The 18,991-nt window shown below is 38.0% G+C and overlaps 1 protein-coding gene across 1 annotated transcript in view; it reads left to right on the plus strand.

Annotated features, from left to right (window-relative positions):
• The window catches only part of IPO11 (importin 11), a 186,812-nt gene extending 170,809 nt beyond the window's left edge, over positions 1–16,003 (plus strand). Inside the window, exon 29 of the mRNA XM_049648883.1 lies at positions 15,650–16,003. Coding sequence (XP_049504840.1) covers positions 15,650–15,814 — 165 coding nt within the window. The 3' untranslated portion in view covers positions 15,815–16,003. The remainder of the gene's footprint in view (positions 1–15,649) is intronic.
• The last annotated feature ends 2,988 nt before the right edge of the window (positions 16,004–18,991 follow it).

The following is an 18,991-nucleotide window of genomic DNA, read 5'->3' on the forward strand; positions in this document are numbered from 1 at the left end:
AGCTCATTAGAGATGCAGAAATCAGCCCTTCATTCTTCATCCGTGTTTCATTCAGTTTGGTTTTTGCTTTTTGTTTTTTAAACCAGGAGCAGAATTAAACTGATGAACTTGTTGTTGCAGGGGTGAGTGCACACTTGGTGGCACGATGAGTTGTGTCTCAGTGGGTAAATCATGGAGGGGTTTTATCAGATTGAGAGTGCTGGAGTTAGTCTTAGAATGGTCTTGTCAGGGATTGGTCAGAATTTACAAACCATTCGTGTTACAGGGACAGTCAGTGGTCTTAATGTTAAGTCCTTAAGTCCCAACTGACCGTCAGGTCAGTTCCTCACTTGTCTTCGCTTGGAATGCATGGACCTAAATGAGTGGTCTTAAAAGACTGAGCAAGATAAACATTGCTTGTCTTGCGTATCATGGTTTAGGGTAGTTTTTCTGTTTTCTGAGTCCTGGTAAAGTTCTGCACATTGTGGTCTCTCCTGCATTTCACAGATATTCCCTTAGAGCTATCAGGGGGCTTCTCACTCCCACGCGTACCCCCACACCTACTTCATCAGACTCATTTTTGGAAAGATGAGCTGTTAGCTTTTGGGCGTAAACAGTGTAGATTTGCACTGCCCTTTGAGAGGGCTTCATTGTGTGAGTGAGTTTTCAGTGGTGGTAGTTGTCATCTTCTTTAATCGTCAGCAGTTTGTTCACTTTTGACTTTGTTTTCTCACTTTGCTTTTGTTTTATCTGGTTTTTATGGAAACGCTACCCCATGCTCAAGAACATCGTTTCTCATGTTTTTATTTCGTGTTATTGATTTCATTTAAATCTTTTTTTTTTTTTTTAATTTTTTTTTTCAACATTTTTTATTTATTTTTGGGACAGAGAGAGACAGAGCATGAACGGGGGAGGGGCAGAGAGAGAGGGAGACACAGAATCGGAAACAGGCTCCAGGCTCCGAGCCATCAGCCCAGAGCCTGACGCGGGGCTCGAACTCACGGACCGCGAGATCGTGACCTGGCTGAAGTCGGACGCTTAACCGACTGCGCCACCCAGGCGCCCCTCATTTAAATCTTTAATCCAAGTGGAAATGTTTTTGATAAAGGAGTGGAGGAGAGTGTCCATTGTTCTTCGATACAGCTCTCCTGTGCCACAAAACTAATCAAAAGTGTATCTTTTTTCTGCTGTTTTGAAATACCACCTTTGTCAGATAGTACAATGCCAGATTTGCCTAGATTTATTTCAGAAATCCATATTTGTAGTCCCTTGACCTTACTATTTTAATTACTCCAGTTTAACAGTGTATTTTTTACACATTAATGATGTTTCTGAGGTTATTTTACTTGAAAATTTATCATTATATAATTTTTAAAATAAACTGAACACTTTTATTAAAGAATTGTTTAAAAATCTCAATTGTAAATGGGAGTTAATGCTAATTAGAAAACACCAAAAACCATATTGTTTGAAAGTCAGAGACTTAAGACTTAGGCTATTTTAATGCTAAGAATTGCAGGTTTATTTTCCTTCTAGGATATTTTGTAGATCAATCTCATAATACTCCATCTTGTTCTTTCAAGCATGCATTGAAAACAATTGCTTCTTTGTGGTCTCAGCCTAACTGAAATAAAAGACATACCTTGTATCAAAAGCTAGGGTGTACTACCGTGATTCAGGGTCAAATGAAGAAAATCAAAGAACGTGTCTATTTCCATTAATTTAAAACTATCTAAAAATAGTTTAATTCTCCTGTATACAGTGATATGTTCAAAAATGAAACATTACTTCTGCTGAAAGGGGATTTATTAAACTAAGGAATTTACTTATTAAATGGTTTGGATGTCACTATATCCTAGCCAATTTTTTTTTTCAGTTTTATTTATTTTGAGAGAGAGAGAAAGAAAGAGCACAGCCTGGGGGGGGGAGGGTGAAAGCGAGGGAGAGCGAGAGAATCCCAAACAGACTTCTCCACACTGTCAGCGCAGAACCCAACACTGGGCTCGATCTCAAGAACTGTGGGATCGTGACCTGAGCTGAGCAACCCAGGCGCCCCTCTCCTAGCCACTGTCATTCATTTTTACATGAACCCAAGCAAGGTGAAATGATCTGTGACAGACCTTAATACTGCTTTTGCACAAATCAGTTGATACTTATTTTGTATCTCACATGTGATAGTCTATGTGAATATCCTATGAATAAGTCATCCAATTTTTCTTGGATTGTCCCCTTAAAATAAAACACTTTAAAGTAAAACAAATAGAAAGGGAGAAGGCTTTTGTTATAGAAACTATTTAAGTGTTGAGACTTTCTTTCAACTTAAAGCTGAATTAATTTCTTCCCCACCACTTTTTTTCTGACCTGGAAGAAACTGCAATGAAGAGACTAATGAGTTTCTTTACTAACCCATTACAGTGAAAATTACTTTATGTCCTTGTGCGAGTTACGCAGTTACATTTGCTTCTAATGCAAACAGTGGGTCCTTGTAGAAGAGTGATTCTCAAGTGATTGTTATTTTATTCCCCCACCCCCCAGGAGACTTAGAGCATTGTCTAAAGATATATTTTATTGTCACAAGGCTGAGAAGTACTACTGTAATTTAGTGGGTGGGAGCCAAGAATGCTGCTAAGCATCCTACAGTACTCATAACTGAGTAATAATTCATTTTATTCCACTGAACATTGGGTAGTTGGAGGAGTGTCTCTTCAGAAACATTGATGTAGTTGCCTACTGTGTACCAAATAGCGGCCAAGTTGTATAGGGCCCGATATGCCAGATAAGTGTGGTGGGAACTATAATCCCTTTCATCCCCCAAAGAATTCCACGTCCTAATCCCTAGGTCCTGTGAATAGGTTACATCCCCCTATGGATATGTTTGGTTACGTTGCAAAGTAGAATTAAGGTTGCTCATCAGGTGATTGTAAAGGAGATTATCTAGGTGGTGCTGTTGCTTTGAAAACAGAGGAAGACAGCCCCTAGAAGCTGGAAAAAGCAAAACAACAGATTCTCCCCTAGAGCCTTCGGGAAGGAAAGCTGCCCTGCTGACGCACCTTGATTTTAGCCCTGTGAGATGGTTCTGGACTCCTCATGTATAGAACTATAAAATAATAAATGTGTGGTAGTTAGGGCAACCATAGGAAGCTAGGAATTTGGATTTTGTTTGGTTGGAATAGGCAGCCATCAGAAAGTTGTCACCAAAGCAAAACCACAGTAAGACACCACCTGTCAGGGTGGCTAGAATAGAAAGACAAGAAATGACAAGTGCTGGTGAGCATGCGTAGCCACGCTGATAGGGTGGGAAAGAGGCAAGCTTTCAGTGTTGCTGGGCTTGCTGCTACTTAAGAGAATTTTATAGCATTTTCCATTTCCAGGATCTTAGCCCCCTTCCCCATTCACTTCACTACAAATTAACTGCTTCCACTCAGTGATTACTGATGCCATTTGATATGTCCACATGTCCAGCTAGCTTTCCTTAAACCTGAGTAACTGAGAGAAGTATCTTCTGTTTCTTGTCTGTCCTCTTTTCCTCTCCACACATTCTCCCTTTATCTCCCCCTGTGTGTGTGTGTGTGTGTGTGTGTGTGTGTGTGTGTGTCTCTCTCTCTCTCTCTCTCTCTCTCTCTCTCACACACACACACACACACACACACACACACACACTAACTACCCCATTCCAAAAAGCAGGTGATGCAGCAGCCCTTTTACCATTTAATATAAAAAATAGTGTTGCACCACTAATTTTCATCTTACCTTAACCTCCCCCTTTCATTGCGTTTAGCATTACAAGGACCATGATTTATTTTATCTTTGAATCCCTGCACTTAGAATGGTACAAAATGGGTTCTCACTAACTTTTTGTCGAATTAGATGTTAGTGTTAGCAAATTTCTTAAATCCTTAAGTCAGCAGTTAACATGAGCTATCTACTACTGGAGATTTGGGTGACCTTCATTCAGGAAAGATCTGGCATTTGGTTACCTCCATGTTAACTCACTGCTTTGTAATTGGTTCTAAAGCTCTCCGTGTACTTATTTCACTATGGATGTATTCCTTGAACAAAAACCAAAGGTAACCCTCAGAGATTGGTACATGTTCATTTATAGTTCTAAATCTCACGGGTGTTGTAGATGTTCTGATTGTCGTTTATTTCATTTTTTGTGATCTAAACGTTAATAGGTTTAGTTCTCTGAGATTTAAGTAAACTATACTGGTGAAAGTGGGGCAGATATTTTGAAATGCTTGAATTGTGGTGTTTTCTAATTATTTGTCAGTGTGTTACATCTTTGTTCGTGCAAAGGTGGTGTTTTGTTTAGTTTTCCATTTGGCTTTTATGTATCATTCAGTAGTACAGGCACCGGCTGTGAGTTCCTTATTTTGCACCAGGCCTCCTTCCACAAATAAATGCACAACATAGTTTATTTAAATCATGCATGAAATCATTTCAAGTACTCTAGTCAATTTAGGCTAAATAGCCACAGAGAACAGTATTTCCCTTTCCAGAACTAGTGGGTTAGTGCAGGTCTTAAAATACTGCAATTTCTTGAATGATTTTGCTGTATCAGCAGACGGTCATGATGGCAAGTTTTGTGCCCTCATTCATTCCCATCATATTCTGTCATTTTTATAAATTATTGATGGTTTACAATTTGATGAAGTGATCATCCCAGTTTTTGAAATAGATTGAGAGCACTGACTCGTTATTAAACTTTATTGCCTTTACAGGTTCCCTTTTAGCATTTCTTATTTATAGCACTTAACTTTTTAACCTTTCATTTGATAGCTTGATCTTGTGAAGCATTTTATCAAAAGACTTGAGATTCTCCTAAGATGTGTTCAGTGATCTCACTTCTTGGAACCAAATAGGCAGTTGGAACAATAAGGAGACATAAGGAAGCAGGTGTGTCCTGTGTGAGGTTGGCTTACACTTGTGATGTTCGCATCTCTCAATACCTTTAATAACAGTGTAGGCAAAAATAAGTGATATTCAGAAAACTTAATCCAAGGTGACATTTAAATTGTAACTAGAAATCTCATCTGGTTTTTCCTATTTCTCTTTGTCCTCTTTCCATTTTCTGTATCACCTGGAAACTACATATAATTGGCTCAATGTCTTATGGAATATGTTTGGTTTTATAGTCTATTGTCTCACAGAACGGGCAAACAGGAGTAGTGATGACATTTCTGGAAAGGAAGTAGAATCAAAGGCAGTGCTGAGCACTAACACACTTAGATATGTCTAGGAGGCTGCTGTTTCTTAATTTAGGAATACTGATCACACACCCCTAAACATTCTGTTACACTTTGTTATATAATCATTTTTACTTTGATGATAACGTGAACAGAAGGAGGACATGTTTCTATTTATTATTTATTTCTATTATTTCTATAGAATTTATTATTAATTTAGTTATATATTAGAATTGATCTTTTTTAATGTTAGAGATAACTCCATGAAGATAGTCCTTAATTTATTGCTATGATTGGTTTACAGGAGAAATGCTTTTATAAAACAGGTAAAGGTTCATTTCAAAAGGCAGCATATTTTTATAGGATTCTAAAAACACACCTATGGTCATAACTTTTTTATTGGTACAAAACTTATTCTCCTACACATTACCATTTTGTGGTATCTTATCATCCCTCTGGCCTTCTGAGTAAACTGGTGCTAAGGATAGCCAGTGGTGGTCTTGTGATCTCTAGGTTTAGTTGAACCTAAGACGGTCTCCTACTGGGTATATAATGACAGAACTGAACAATACTACCAGTAAGCTTAATTTAGTTCCTGTAAATAAAAATTCTATCCTATAAATAGAATATGCCTTTTTAAAATGTTCATGAAATATGAATAAAGAGGAGGTATGTGGGGGGGGGGTGAACATAAATATAAAATATTAGGTAAAAAGTCACATATAGCTTCAGGGATTATACATGCAGTTCCTGGCTAGTCAGTGGAAAATCTTGTCAGAATGGACAAGTTTTTCATAAAATATAATTGCCAAACAAGTTAACAATTAAAAATCATGAAAGAAAAGTTTTAAGTGGATTCCCCATTTTTCTAAAAACAAGCAAAAATTTTTCCATTAACAGTGTTTCTTATTTGCTCGTTTTCTAAATGGTTTTACTAGAATGTACTATCAATTTACAAAAATGTGTAGTTTAATGCATTTAATATTGCTAATGACATCCTTTCAGCAGCAGCTTATCTTCTCTCTCTCTCTCCTCTCCCCTTTTTCCTTTTTCTTTCTCCCCATTTTTCCTTCAGTCCTTTTTTTCTTATTTTTGGGCTGTCACATTTTAAGGAAAAGATAGAACTTAAAAAACTGTGGGAATGTCAGAAAAATAATAAACAGAAGAAAGAAAATAGTAAATTTTTGTATTTATGAAAACAGATGCAGAGAAGTAAGTTACCATTAGCAAATTTAACCCAGCATTAAATTCACCATTTATTCCTGTAAAAACTCTTACTGAATTAGGAATAGAGTAATGGGACTCTTTAAAAACAATGTTTTAATGTTTACTTATTTTGAGAAAGAGCAAAAGACAGCAAGTGGAGGGGCAGAGAGAGGGAGAGAGAGAATCCCAAGCAGGCCCAAACTCCCGAAACGTGACATCATGACCTGAGCCAAACCAAGAGTCGGATGCTTAACGGACTGAGCCACCCAGGGATCCCTAAAAAAAAATATGACTTTAACGTGATGTTTTAAATGACTGTTTGAAACTAAACACAAACATACCACTGTTGAGAATGATCAAAGTGAGAGTGCCACCTTCTAGAACAGACCCCTGGAATCTCAATATAATAGTTTGTTGTTGTTTTTTTTTCCTACTCAGGGAAAGTACAAAAAGAAGATTATGAGTGGGTATGTAATTCACAGAGTCATTCAGGGATGACCCAGATATATTGAGGATTCTTCTGTCTAGTTGGAGAGAAAAAGAATGGGTTATGACACATCTTTTTTGTTCACATTCTCTTGACTGGGAGTTGTGGTCTATCTGGGTACCTAGGAAGCAGGATAAAAATTTTCAGTGATAGTCTGTCACATAGAATTTTTAGCCAATGTGATGAGAACAAGCAAGGGTGTATTTGAGTGAGTGTAGGTATTAAGTACTGGCAAAGAAAAGGTGAGTCATTAGTCATTTAAATGAATGTTTATGCCAGAAAAGTCCAGGAAAATCAACAAACCAGCTATGAAGAGAGTTTAACAAGGTAACCAATTAAATGATAAACATGTAAATGTATGTTGGTGTTACTAGCAAACCAGTTAGGAAAAGCAGGCAAAGTCCAAATCCTTATAGTGTGGATTTTTATGTGATTTGGGGAATCCTTTGGAATTCTAGAGTCAAAAGTAAGGCTCAAAAGAGGATTAAACTTTTGGATGGTGAAGGAGTCATACAGTTTGGAAAAAAAAAAAAAAGGATCCTGACTTTCTCTGTTTTGCATACACTAAAGCAAAAGGAACCCAAAAATGTCTCATTGAAACCAAAGGAGAAAGAAAGCCCTGAAGAGCATGTAGAAGTAGGTGGTGGTCTATGGGAATCAAGTCTGTAGGGCTTGGAAGTACCAAAGAGTTTTTAAGTGTCATGTATTTTATTGAGTCTGTTACTTGCATTTATTTTAATGAATATGAAGATATCTATAGAGATTTTTGTTGGGTTTACTTGAAATCTTAGTCCTCAAAACCGTTTTTTCCAAATTTTTCTTTAGCACTCTTCCTCACTCAAATATGTATCAGATTCTTAAGAGCTTTTAAAAATTCGAGTGCCTGAAACCAATTACATCAGAATCTCTAGAAGTGGGACTTAGACATCAGCAGTTTTTAATATTCTACAAATGGTTCCCAGTGTGCTGCTAAGGGTGAAAAACACTCTGTAAACATATTTAGTTATATTGCTGTGGGTTTCCTTTTCTCTTTAGAATTTCTTATTTTGAGTTTTAAATGAAACAATCTTATGTAAAGGGGCACCTGGCTGGCTTAGTCATTTAAGGATCCAACTCTTGATTTTGGCTGAGGTCATCATCTCAGGCTTCATGGGGTCAAGCCCCGCTTTGGGGGATGAAAGTGCAGAGCCTACTTCAGATTCTCTCCCTCCCTCTCTCTCTCTTTGCCCCTCCCCCGCTTGCACACATACTTTTTCTTTCTCTCAACATAAACTAACAAAAAAATGTACATAAAAGGTTTAGTCTGTGCCTAGTACATGCCCTGTTTGCGGTTGGAGTTTAGTAAATGTAGATAGAATATTTTGATTGCTGTTTAATCACTCTGATGAGGAACATTCCCTACGGAAACAAATGTGAAGAAATAAGATGTTCTGTTGCTCATATCTGGGCTTGGCATATTTACTTTGGCTCATTGATTAAATTGTGTGTTTTGCTCACGCTTACTTTGTAGATTTAAAGCACCTTGGAAGGCGTAACCAAAATAAGACTGAAACTAGAGTAAAAATACCCAATTAGTAATGGTCTGGGACTGATGGAGAGAAAAAATAATTATATCAGAAAACCTCGGTAATAAGCTAATTGCTAAATTGCAATTGCATTTTTGTCCCTGAGACATGTATGTATGCATTGTTACTTTTATCTCATGACGTCTGGGTTTCAGTCATTCTAGACATAGCAATGTAAAATAGCTCCTTTATTTACAGGTTTGTCAAATAGAAATTGTAGTCTAAATTCCTCGATGGACAGCTACAGCAGGGATGATAAAATCTCACTCGCTGCCTTGGAATTTGGATTGCACACTGGGTTTAATTAGTGACTGAATTTGCATTGTTGAGCCTTATTGATGAGATGGGCTCTGGTTGGCATCTACAGCACTCAAACTCCTTGGTAAGCCACTGGTTAGGAGAGTTTATATCCAACAGATTCTAAAAATTTAGATGTAGATGTATTTCAGAAATTGACAATTCCCTGTATGAAACAGAGGTCAAAAAAGGGAATTTCAAGCCAAAGATATTTTAATCGAACTAAGAACATTTGAAGACCACAAGGTTAAATACATTGTCATAGGCAAATTTTCCTTTAAGATTTTTGGTCTGTTGCGTTGCTAGGGTGGTTATACATAATCTACCAGGTTTCATGGAAAGTATATCACTATTCTTACAAAAATCTTCTGTAATTTTCTAGGGTAGGAAACTTTTTCTCTCTAGCAAAATTCCAACCGAAATAACTTTACAGTAAATAATTTCCAAAAAATTATCGTGGGTCTATGGAGGCTTATAAACTGAACAATAATATGAAAGGCCACATGACCTAAGAAAAAGAAAGGATTCAGCTGTCAAATTCCTGCTGGGTGAAATTGCTGATTAATGCAGTGAAATGTTTTTTCGTTTTAAGGAATCAAAATCTCAAAGAATAAGAAATGGACATTCTGGTAAGTAGCACCACAGGAGCTAAAATCTTGTACCAACTCTAAAGACTAACCACCTTATGGTTTGAAGCAAACGTCAGAAAGCTATAATTACCAACAGAGGAATCTGATACACAGTTCATCCAGAACCATTCTTTCTTAAAGTAATAATTTCAAAGTCAAGGAGTACCAAACTACTTGCTTATTAAAATCCAATGTATGGACTTTTGAAGTGAGTCAGAATATTAGCACTTAATTTATTTGGCATTGTCTTGGAGTCAGGAATTCTGGGTAATTATCTTCTAATATCACAAATCTATTATAAGGGTTCTAATTTTATCTTAACCATTTTAATGGAAATATTTAAATATTATGTCCTTCCTTGAAGGGTGAGAGAGCGGTTAGGCATATGGATGTAATGGAAAGAGAACAAAACCAGGAATTTGGAAGTCTGTATGCCAGTTCTCCTGTTGCCATTAACTTCAGAAAAATCAACCTTGAATGTCACTCACAGCCTAGGGACATCATTTTTTCCTCATTTCAGAAATGAACTTGCCCGCCTTGCTATTTAGATGCTCTATAATTGAACACTTGGGTAAGTTAATTGAGGCATCCAGAGCAGGTTGTCCTCGTACCAGATGGCCACAGAGGGATGTACTTTTTTAGCTTCTTAGTACCTCTTTTTTAATTTTATTTGTATTTTTTAATTTTTTAATGTTTTTTTTATTTTTGAGAGAGAGAGAGAGAGAGACACACACACAGAATCCGAAGCAGGCTCCAGGCTCTGAGCTGTCAGCACAGAGCCCGATGCGGGGCTCAAACCCATGAACCATGAGATCATGACCTGAGCTGAAGTCAAATGCTTAACTGACTGAGCCACCCAGGTGCCCCTTTTAGTACCTCTTTTTAAATATATTATAAAACTTGTTTATTGTAGTCTCTCTTGTCAGTTTTCCTTTTGTTGCCTGTGTGTTTAGTGTCATATTTTTGAAATCATTGTTATGCCCAGTGGCATGAAGCTTTTCCCAAAATTGTGGGTTTTTTTCCTAGGAGTCCGAGGTCTTATGTTTAAGTCTCACTCATTTTGACTTGATTTTTTGTGTGGTGAAAGAGAAGGATTTCATTCTTTTTCATTTGGCTATCCACTTTTCTCAACACCATTTGTTGAAGAGACTGTCCTTTCATTGTTTACTTTTGGGTGCCCTTGTTGAAGATCAGTTGACTATATATGTGTGGAATTGTTTGTGAACTTCCTGTTCTGTCTATTGCTCTGTATACCCAACATGGTACCTGAAATCCTAGTCAGAGCAATTAGGCAAGGAAAAGAAATAAAAAGAATCCAGATGTTAAGGTAGAAGTAAAACTGTCCCTTTTTGCGGATGATGTGATCTTAGGTATAGAAAACACTAAAGACCTATTTAAAAAAAATTGCTGGAGCTAATAAATTAAGTAAGGTTGCAGGATACAAAGTCAGTATGCAAACTTCAGTTGTATTTTCTGTACTAAATGAACTATCTGAAAAGGAACTTAAGAAAACACATCCCACTTAGAACTGCATCAGAAAGAATACAATAGCTGAGCATAAATTTAACATAAATATAACAATTGAGCATACATAATACACTTCAAGGAGGTGAGAGACTTGTACCTTGAAAACTACAAAACGTTGATGAAAGACATTAAAGACACAAGTAGATACTCGTATTCATGGTTTGGAACACTAGATATTAAGATTTCCATACTACGCAAGGCAATTTTCAGAGTCTGTGCACTCTGTCAAAAATTCCAATGGCATGTCTTACAGGAATAGAAAACACAATTCTAAAATTCATAGGAACCAGGAAAGACCTTGAGTGACCAAAACAGTCTTGAAAAAGAATAAAGCTGGAGGCATCACACTTTCTGATTTCAAAATCTATCACAAAGTAAATAAAACAGTATGGTACTGGCATAAAGACAGACACCCTTTTTATTTTGGAAGAGTTTTAGGTTTTCAGAAAAGTAGCAGAGGTAGTACAGACCTTTCCTTCTCATGTGCCCCTCACTCCTTTTCCGTAATGTCAGCATCTTACATCAGAGTGCATTTGTCAAAATTAGGAAACCAACATTGGTATATTATTGCTAACTAAACTTCAGGTTTTATTGAGATATCGCTGGTTTTCCACTAATGCTCTTAGTTGCAAGATGTGGTCCAGAGTACCAAAAATTGCGTCTCATAAAAATTGCGTTTTTAATAGTTTTGTGTCTCTTCCCATTACTCCCAGTATTTCTGTATTGTCAGCTGGGCCTCAGTACTGTTGGCTTTGTTTTTTCTGTAGAGGGTTTTTACCTTCTCATATTTGTACATCTGAGCAAAGATAACCACACTTGTTAGATGTGTTCCAAAAAAGAATAAACAATTTCTGAATTTGTAAGATTCTTCTGTGATTAATTTGTTTGAATTTGGGAATGTGGATTACCAAACTGTTTGGGTCTTTCACCTCTGGGAAATTAATTCCATGCCTCCCAATATATTCTTGGTGTCTGAGGTTGCTAGAAACTGAGCTCACTCTGGTTTGTGATGTGTTGTTGTCCATGACCCCTCAGTGATAACATCTTGCAAAACTGTAACATCACAACCAAAGTAGTCAGGATATGGAACATTTCCGTGGCTGCAAAGACTCCTCATTTTGCCCTTTTATAATTAAACCCACTTCCCTTCTGCCTCTGATACCTCCTTTAGTTATGAATGACTTTTTTTTTATTGAAACCTGGATATTTTTGGTTTTATTAGACTGAATCTTACTGCAGATTCTGTTTTAGCCACCTTCTTTTGACAGTGCTGTGGCAGAAGTGGCTGTGCCACTTTGTTACTGTCAGGTGGGTGCAGAAAGCCAAGTTCTCCACTCGGCCCCTCTCCCCGTGAGAGGAACTGAGAGTTCAAGCTCCCCGAGTGTCGCCATACACACGCTATTGGGGGATGGGTGGTTCGAATCCTTTTAACAGCCTGGTGTGAGTAGAGGTGGGGCCATAGTTTAGTCTTGGTGTTGGGCTGAGTGAAATAGACTAGTTATCATCTAAAGTTTTCTGTCTTGCTTTGTGGTCCCTTGGGTAGAGAGCAGGCTTTTTGTTGGAACCTTTTTTTGGTCTACGTTTGTTACCATGTCCAGGTTGCTGGCTTCTTCAGGCCCAAATTTGGGGTATATGATGCAAGAAGAAAGCCTGGGACTCAGTACTGTGTCATTCCTTCAGTTCTGGGTGTCTCCACACACACACACACACACACACACACATACACACACACACACACACCGTAATGTCCAGGAGTTTTAGCTGTACTTACCTGAAAGAATTAGAAGAATATTTTACTCTGTTATTTTGGAATTAGAAGTCTACTTCACATCTACTTTTGCAATGTGGTTTTCCAACAGCAGAGTTATCTTCCTAATTATAATTTGCTTATTACACTATAAAACTATTTTCTCAGGAGCATACCACCTGATGAACATGTAAGCTTTCTGTATTTTTTCACGTTAAATCATATAATTGAGTTTATTATGTAATGCGGGCATTATTTATATAGTATATATGTATTAACTGTATAAAAGCAACAGTTGTGAAAATGATAATTAGTGACTTTAGTGTTTTTTTTTTAATTTTTTTTTTAACGTTTATTTATTTTTGAGACAGAGAGAGACAGAGCATGAACGGGGGAGGGTCACAGAGAGAGAAGGAGACACAGAATCTGAAACAGGCTCCAGGCTCTGAGCGGTCAGCACAGAGCCCGACGCGGGGCTTGAACTCACGGACCGCGAGATCGTGACCTGAGCCGAAGTCGGACGCTTAACCAACTGAGCCAGCCAGGCGCCCCGAGTGTTTTTTAATTCTATTGATGGCACTATGACATTCAAAGAAATGATATCTGGAGTTTTAGTGGGTATGCAGCAGTGATTTTTCTCGAGAGAATCATTTTATTAATGTATTTCAAAAAACTTATTCAAAAGAAAGTATTGGGGCACCTGGGTGGCTCAGTCAGTTAAGCATCTGACTTTGGCTCAGGTCATGATCTCGCGGTTCTTGAGTTCAAACCCCTCATCTGGCTGTGTGCTGACAGCTTGGAGCCTGGAGCCTGCTTCAGATTTTGTGTCCCCCTCTCTTTCTGCCCCCTTCCCTGCTCATACTCTCTTCTGTCTCTCTCAAAAATAAATAGGCATTAAACAAATTAAAACAAAAAAAGAAAGTATTCATAGCTGTGATTTATGACTATCTACCACAAGCCAAAATACACATTTATTTGCTTACATGATATTTTTAACTGAAGAAAATAGTTGTTGTGGTGGTTGTTTTAAGATTTTTTAAAGATGTGCATTTGGAGATCTTGTGTGTTTTGTTTTCCCTTCCTTCTCCCTTCAACAACTTTTCTTTCAAAAGAGACTAATGGTTTTTTTAATCTTTGCATGACTGGTCAATATACTTTAAAAAATACTATACTGATGCCTTGGTGGGATTTAGTATGGCAGTAGTTTTCCTTTTTATTAGTCAGTTGAAAGTTAAAGGGTGGAGATTTGATACATTAACTGTTTGCAGTTTTTTATAGCAGATTGAAACAGCATTTAAACTACTCTCCTAAGCTCATTTCAGTAGTTGGGGTAACTTATTTGAACATTAATTTCCAGCTCAGCTCTGTTTCCCTCATATTGTAGCAGATGGTTTTAGTTACAGATAGTTCATGATATTTCAACAAAGTGCACATCCTCTTTAGCAAAAAATCTATTTCATAGTAATGAAAATAATATCGAACATAACTGCATTTTGCTTAAGAGAACATTTACTTTTAAATGTTCGTCTTCAATTTCTGTGCTTTTTGTACAGTGATATCTTCAGGCTTGTGAAGGCAGGGGTTTGTGTTGAGAGTTCTTTTCTCCTGTTCACCTGCAATGAATACTGAATGTATCCTTGCCTTGGATTTATCATGTAGCTCTGGAATGGTCACCTAAGGGGTCTCATTTCAAATTCATGCCATGTATGTCTCTGCCTCTTAGTTAGATTTTCCATTTGTGGTCATTATTTTAAAATTTCTTTAAATTGCTCAAACAGCAGATGTGATTCAACTGTTTTATCTACCTAAAATTGAATATCCGTAAGGAAGGACAAGAGTTTCTGTGCAGCCATATTGGGCACACACACTCATGTATTTTACTGACGCCTTGCAGATGTTCACCTTTATTGATAATGGGAGAAATGTACAGCTTAAAGTAGAGTGTATTATTTTTCACTTCTTAAATTATAAAGCATTTAAATAATGGTAATTAATACCAGTGGTAAAGACAATGTCACAAGCTGAAAACTCTCATACCTTTTACATTTGTACTAACTGTCGGAAAAACAATTTGATAATGTGTATCAGGAGTCATAAAATCGTCTGTGTCCTTTAGTAATTCTTCTAAAATAGAAAAAGGCATAAGGGAGTAATCTGATATGTAGAGGAACAGTGCTTGTGATAGGTTATTCAGGAAAATTAGTTAAAATTGTATTTTAACTATACCATGATCATTTCAACACACCTATAACCAAAAAGATGATAACATATATAGATTTAGAGTTCTTAAAATGTGTTAGAGTAGAATTTTCATGTGATATACAAATGCAAAGAGCAGCACTAATTGTATATATTGTGATATTGTGTTTTTGTGGATCACGTGCACAGAAAAGCAAAGGAGGCCACAGTGTTTTCTGTTGTGATTGTTATTGTTAGGAAGCAGAATGATGGGTTATTTTCAATTGTATTTCTTTTGTTTTCCAAATATCCCAGTGGGAGAGGAGGGGTATGTGCTTGTTTTGGTTTTATAAATGTTTTTCTTTATTATTTCTTTCTCTGTCTCTCTCTCTCTCTCTCTCTGTTACCAGAAGCACGTAGGTAAGTAGCAGAGCCGTCCAGGATAGGGCGCTTTCCTCTGTCAGCCCCGAGGGCCTCCCTGAGCTGCCTCAGTAGCACCTTATCTTCCTCAGAGGAGCCCTGGACAGTTGTGTTGAAATGCTCTTCGGCATGTTCTGTCTAGAATACTTTGTACCAGGTTTCAGTTCTTTACATGGATGAAGCCTGCGCTGTTGAAGAGTTGGGCTAATCAGGCAACTTAGGCTCAAAGGCCCTAGGGAACCGAGGATAGACAAATTGAAATTTCCTTCGGCAGACTTTGGCACAGTGTGACTATTTGAGGATCTCTTGTGAGAAGGGAGGCAGAAGCAGTCGTGTGACTGCGGAAGAGACTACGAGATTTGTAGTCCCGTGTAAGGGGGAGTTGTGTTTGCCTCGTTGACGCAGTGTGGCTCCTCTCTGTCCCATAGCTGGCTCTGAAGGACCCGGTGCACACAGTGTCGCTGCAGCAGTTTATCTACGAGAAGCTGAAGGCACAGCAGGAGCTCCTGGGAGAGCAAGGCTTCCAGTCCCTCATGGAGACCGTGGACACGGAGATCGTCACCCAGCTGCAGGAGTTTTTGCAGGGCTTCTGAGAGCAAGTGGCGTGTGGCTGCCTCCCCTTTCTGAAACAAGCCAAGGACCCCAGCCTGCCATTGGTGTGTGCCAGCCTGCTGAGAGGATGAAGAACTCCCTCGTGTATGCCTATAAAGAAGTGAAGACCATACATTTTTACTACCAAAATGAGTGAATAAATGTAAATCCCGCACAACTAAAATCACAAACCTATTCCTCAAAAGAATTTAATTTTATATTTAAGAGGGGCCCCGTGTTTACTAGATATAGATTTGATGACACTAGCTGCTTAGTTTTCTGTTAAGAGAAGACACCGTTTGATTACCTTTTAATCATGTGCTCTTAATGCTTGAGAAGATGAAGGTTAATGTCTGCTGTTTTTCTGCAACCAAAATTAGTATTAATTTGGCTGCTGTATCCCTTTTTTAAGCTAATGAAACTGCAAGTTTGAAAAATGGCAAAGCTGTTCAGATGATGCAATTAAAGAAGGGTGTGCACTGGACAAAAATATAAATAGTGCAAATATATATTACTAAGGTTATCTTGCAAGGGATTTGCTTTCATCTGACGTAGAAAATGTGTTTTATCAAATGCTTTTATTTTCATTTTAGTAATTGGATACAAAAATTAGTGAAGGGATTTTTTTTCCTCGTTTTATTTTCAGAAATTACCTTTAGTGTTTAAATGCATCTTGTAAGGCCCGCGGAAGGGAACCTGTGGTACTGCGGCCCCGGGGGAGACCTCTTGCCCCTCTGTTACTCCCGGAGGCCGGGGGAGGCCGGGAGAGCGCTGACAGCAGCCGGCCACCCGCACGCCCTTCTGTGCTGCCCTTACCCCCCCCCCCCCCCCCCCCTCTGCCCTACCTGCCCTACCTGCCCTACCTGCCCTACCTGCCCTACCCGGTCCCAAGGTCATTACCCACCGCAGGGCTCCCGTGGGGGGCGCAGCCGCAGTGTGAGGGCGCGATTCCGCACAGTCACGATGCCCCGGGGCACCACACTGTTAGGACAAGTCTTCCTTCCTTATTCCTCCAACACGCAGTACCAAAAAAGGGGAAAAAGGAGAAAATAAAGCCTTACCGTTTCACTTGCCATTTATTGTAAGAAACCTTTAAAGCATTTTTTAGGAAATACTCAAAGCAAGGTTGGGAAATGTCTGATCTTTCTATAGAAAGTTGGGTACAGTATATGTAACTGCAGGAAACCCACTGCCCCTTTGTAAGCTGTGGAACCCAAAATGTACGGAACTACTTGGTGTTTTGAGCAAGAGAAAGAAAATATGGTCCAAATTAAATTTTCCAAAGATACCTACCTTTGATTTGTCTGACTATTTTTCCTGTTCCATGAAAAATGAGTTGGTAAAAATTGCCCCGTGGATTTGAAAGGGATGTTTTCTTCCAGACCCTGGTGTTGGTCCTGTCCTAGTAGGTGGTGGTACTGTGTGTAGTAAATCCTAGCTACTGTTTCACTTTCTCTTTTCATTGAAAGACCAAAAGCTTCTTTAATGTGATCATTCTTAACCATTATTACTCAGTTCTCAGGACTGATGTAAGAAGAATTTCTTTTTGTTGATGTAATTATTTTCATTTAAGGCATTATTCCCAACGTTACCAGAAATTCTACACATGCCCCAGCTTTTCACTTATAGTAAAATAACTTCTCTTTCCAATTCCTGACAGATTTCATTATAGTGTTATAGCAAATTTTACTAAAATAGCTACCTTGCAGAAACAGTTAAAAACCTCAGGGAAAGAGTTTGGTTCATTTTTTTAAAAAACTGAAATGTTTAAAATAGGCTTTAAGTAGGAACACTAAGTAACATTACTTAAGGAATATTAAGTAGGAAATGTTTAAAATAGGTCAGAAAAAAATCATGTATCTTGAAATTTTAAGTGTTCAATTAGAGATAAAATACACGTGTTAATTTACAGAAGTCTATTCATTAATGCAGCCTAAGGCACACATTTGGACAAAATGAGTCCTCTCAGCCAGGCTGCTGGTTGAACTGTGGCTCCTGATCATTTCTCATCCATAAACGTAGCTTTTTTTCTATTTATTTTATGTTCCAGACACTTCTCCCATTCCTCTAACAAAGGCCCGTGTGGCCAACAAGGACATTTTCAAGTTTTCATGATAAGTGGTCCCTTGTCCATCTGTCTCCTACCAGTCATTTTAGAGAAACCACATCTTTACATGTTAAACACACTTATTGTTTCCCTGGAAAAAGCTTCACCGTAGATCCTTATTTACCGATTCCTTTATTCAACTGGTATTTGTTGAGTTCCTGTTTTGTGCCATGGTGCTACACTGAATTCTGGAGTTAGAACAGGGTATTTACCTTACTAAAATTTTATAAATCAGTGGGAACACATACTTGCCAACATGATATAAAAAAAAAAATAGTGGATCTAATGGAAACATATGTCCTAGAGCAGCAGGAGTGCAGGGCAGGGAGATCAGATACAGAAGAATGATCCTGGCACTGTATAATTTGATAGTTATTTAAAAACTCTTAAACAGTGTAGTTTGGTGAGGTTATGGAGAAGTCACTGGCACTAGGCTGGACTCGGGACCCTGTGATGTCAAGCTCAGAAGCACTTGAAATGACTCTGACATGCTATCATCCCTGAAATTTTGGAAATGTTGGAGTTCGACAGCCTCGCAACTGATCCCTCATTCCATGAATTGAAACGTAAGGCTCACCTATTGGGGGTAGTGGTCTTCTGTTCTACAAACCTTATAAATCCCACACAAAGAGAAATTTGTAAGCTTTTGGAGAACTGATAAAAGAAAGACCAGAGGTGTCTCTCATGAAAAACAAAAATACTTTCTTCCCTCAATTTTGGGAAAAACATTTTAATCTACAGAAGCATTGAGAGACTAGTATAATGACCAGTAGTATATCAAGTATATCCTTTATATAGTAAACCAAGTATATCCTTTATCTGGATTCACCAAATTGTTTAATTTTAACACATTTATTCTCTCCATACACACCCCACATATGTATAGTATGTATATACTTATGCTGAACCTTATGAAAGTAAGTCAGAGACACTCCATTCCCCCATACTCCAGTGTACCTCTAAGAAGGGCATTTCTCTACATATCCACCAATACATTAGAAGGGTTATGCAATCACGTCTAATAAGCAGTTCATATTCCAGTTTTCCCTAATGCCCCGAAGATGTCTTTTAT

The sequence above is a fragment of the Panthera uncia genome (assembly GCF_023721935.1).
Source record: "Panthera uncia isolate 11264 chromosome A1 unlocalized genomic scaffold, Puncia_PCG_1.0 HiC_scaffold_17, whole genome shotgun sequence".
Classification (NCBI taxonomy): Eukaryota; Metazoa; Chordata; class Mammalia; order Carnivora; family Felidae; genus Panthera; species Panthera uncia.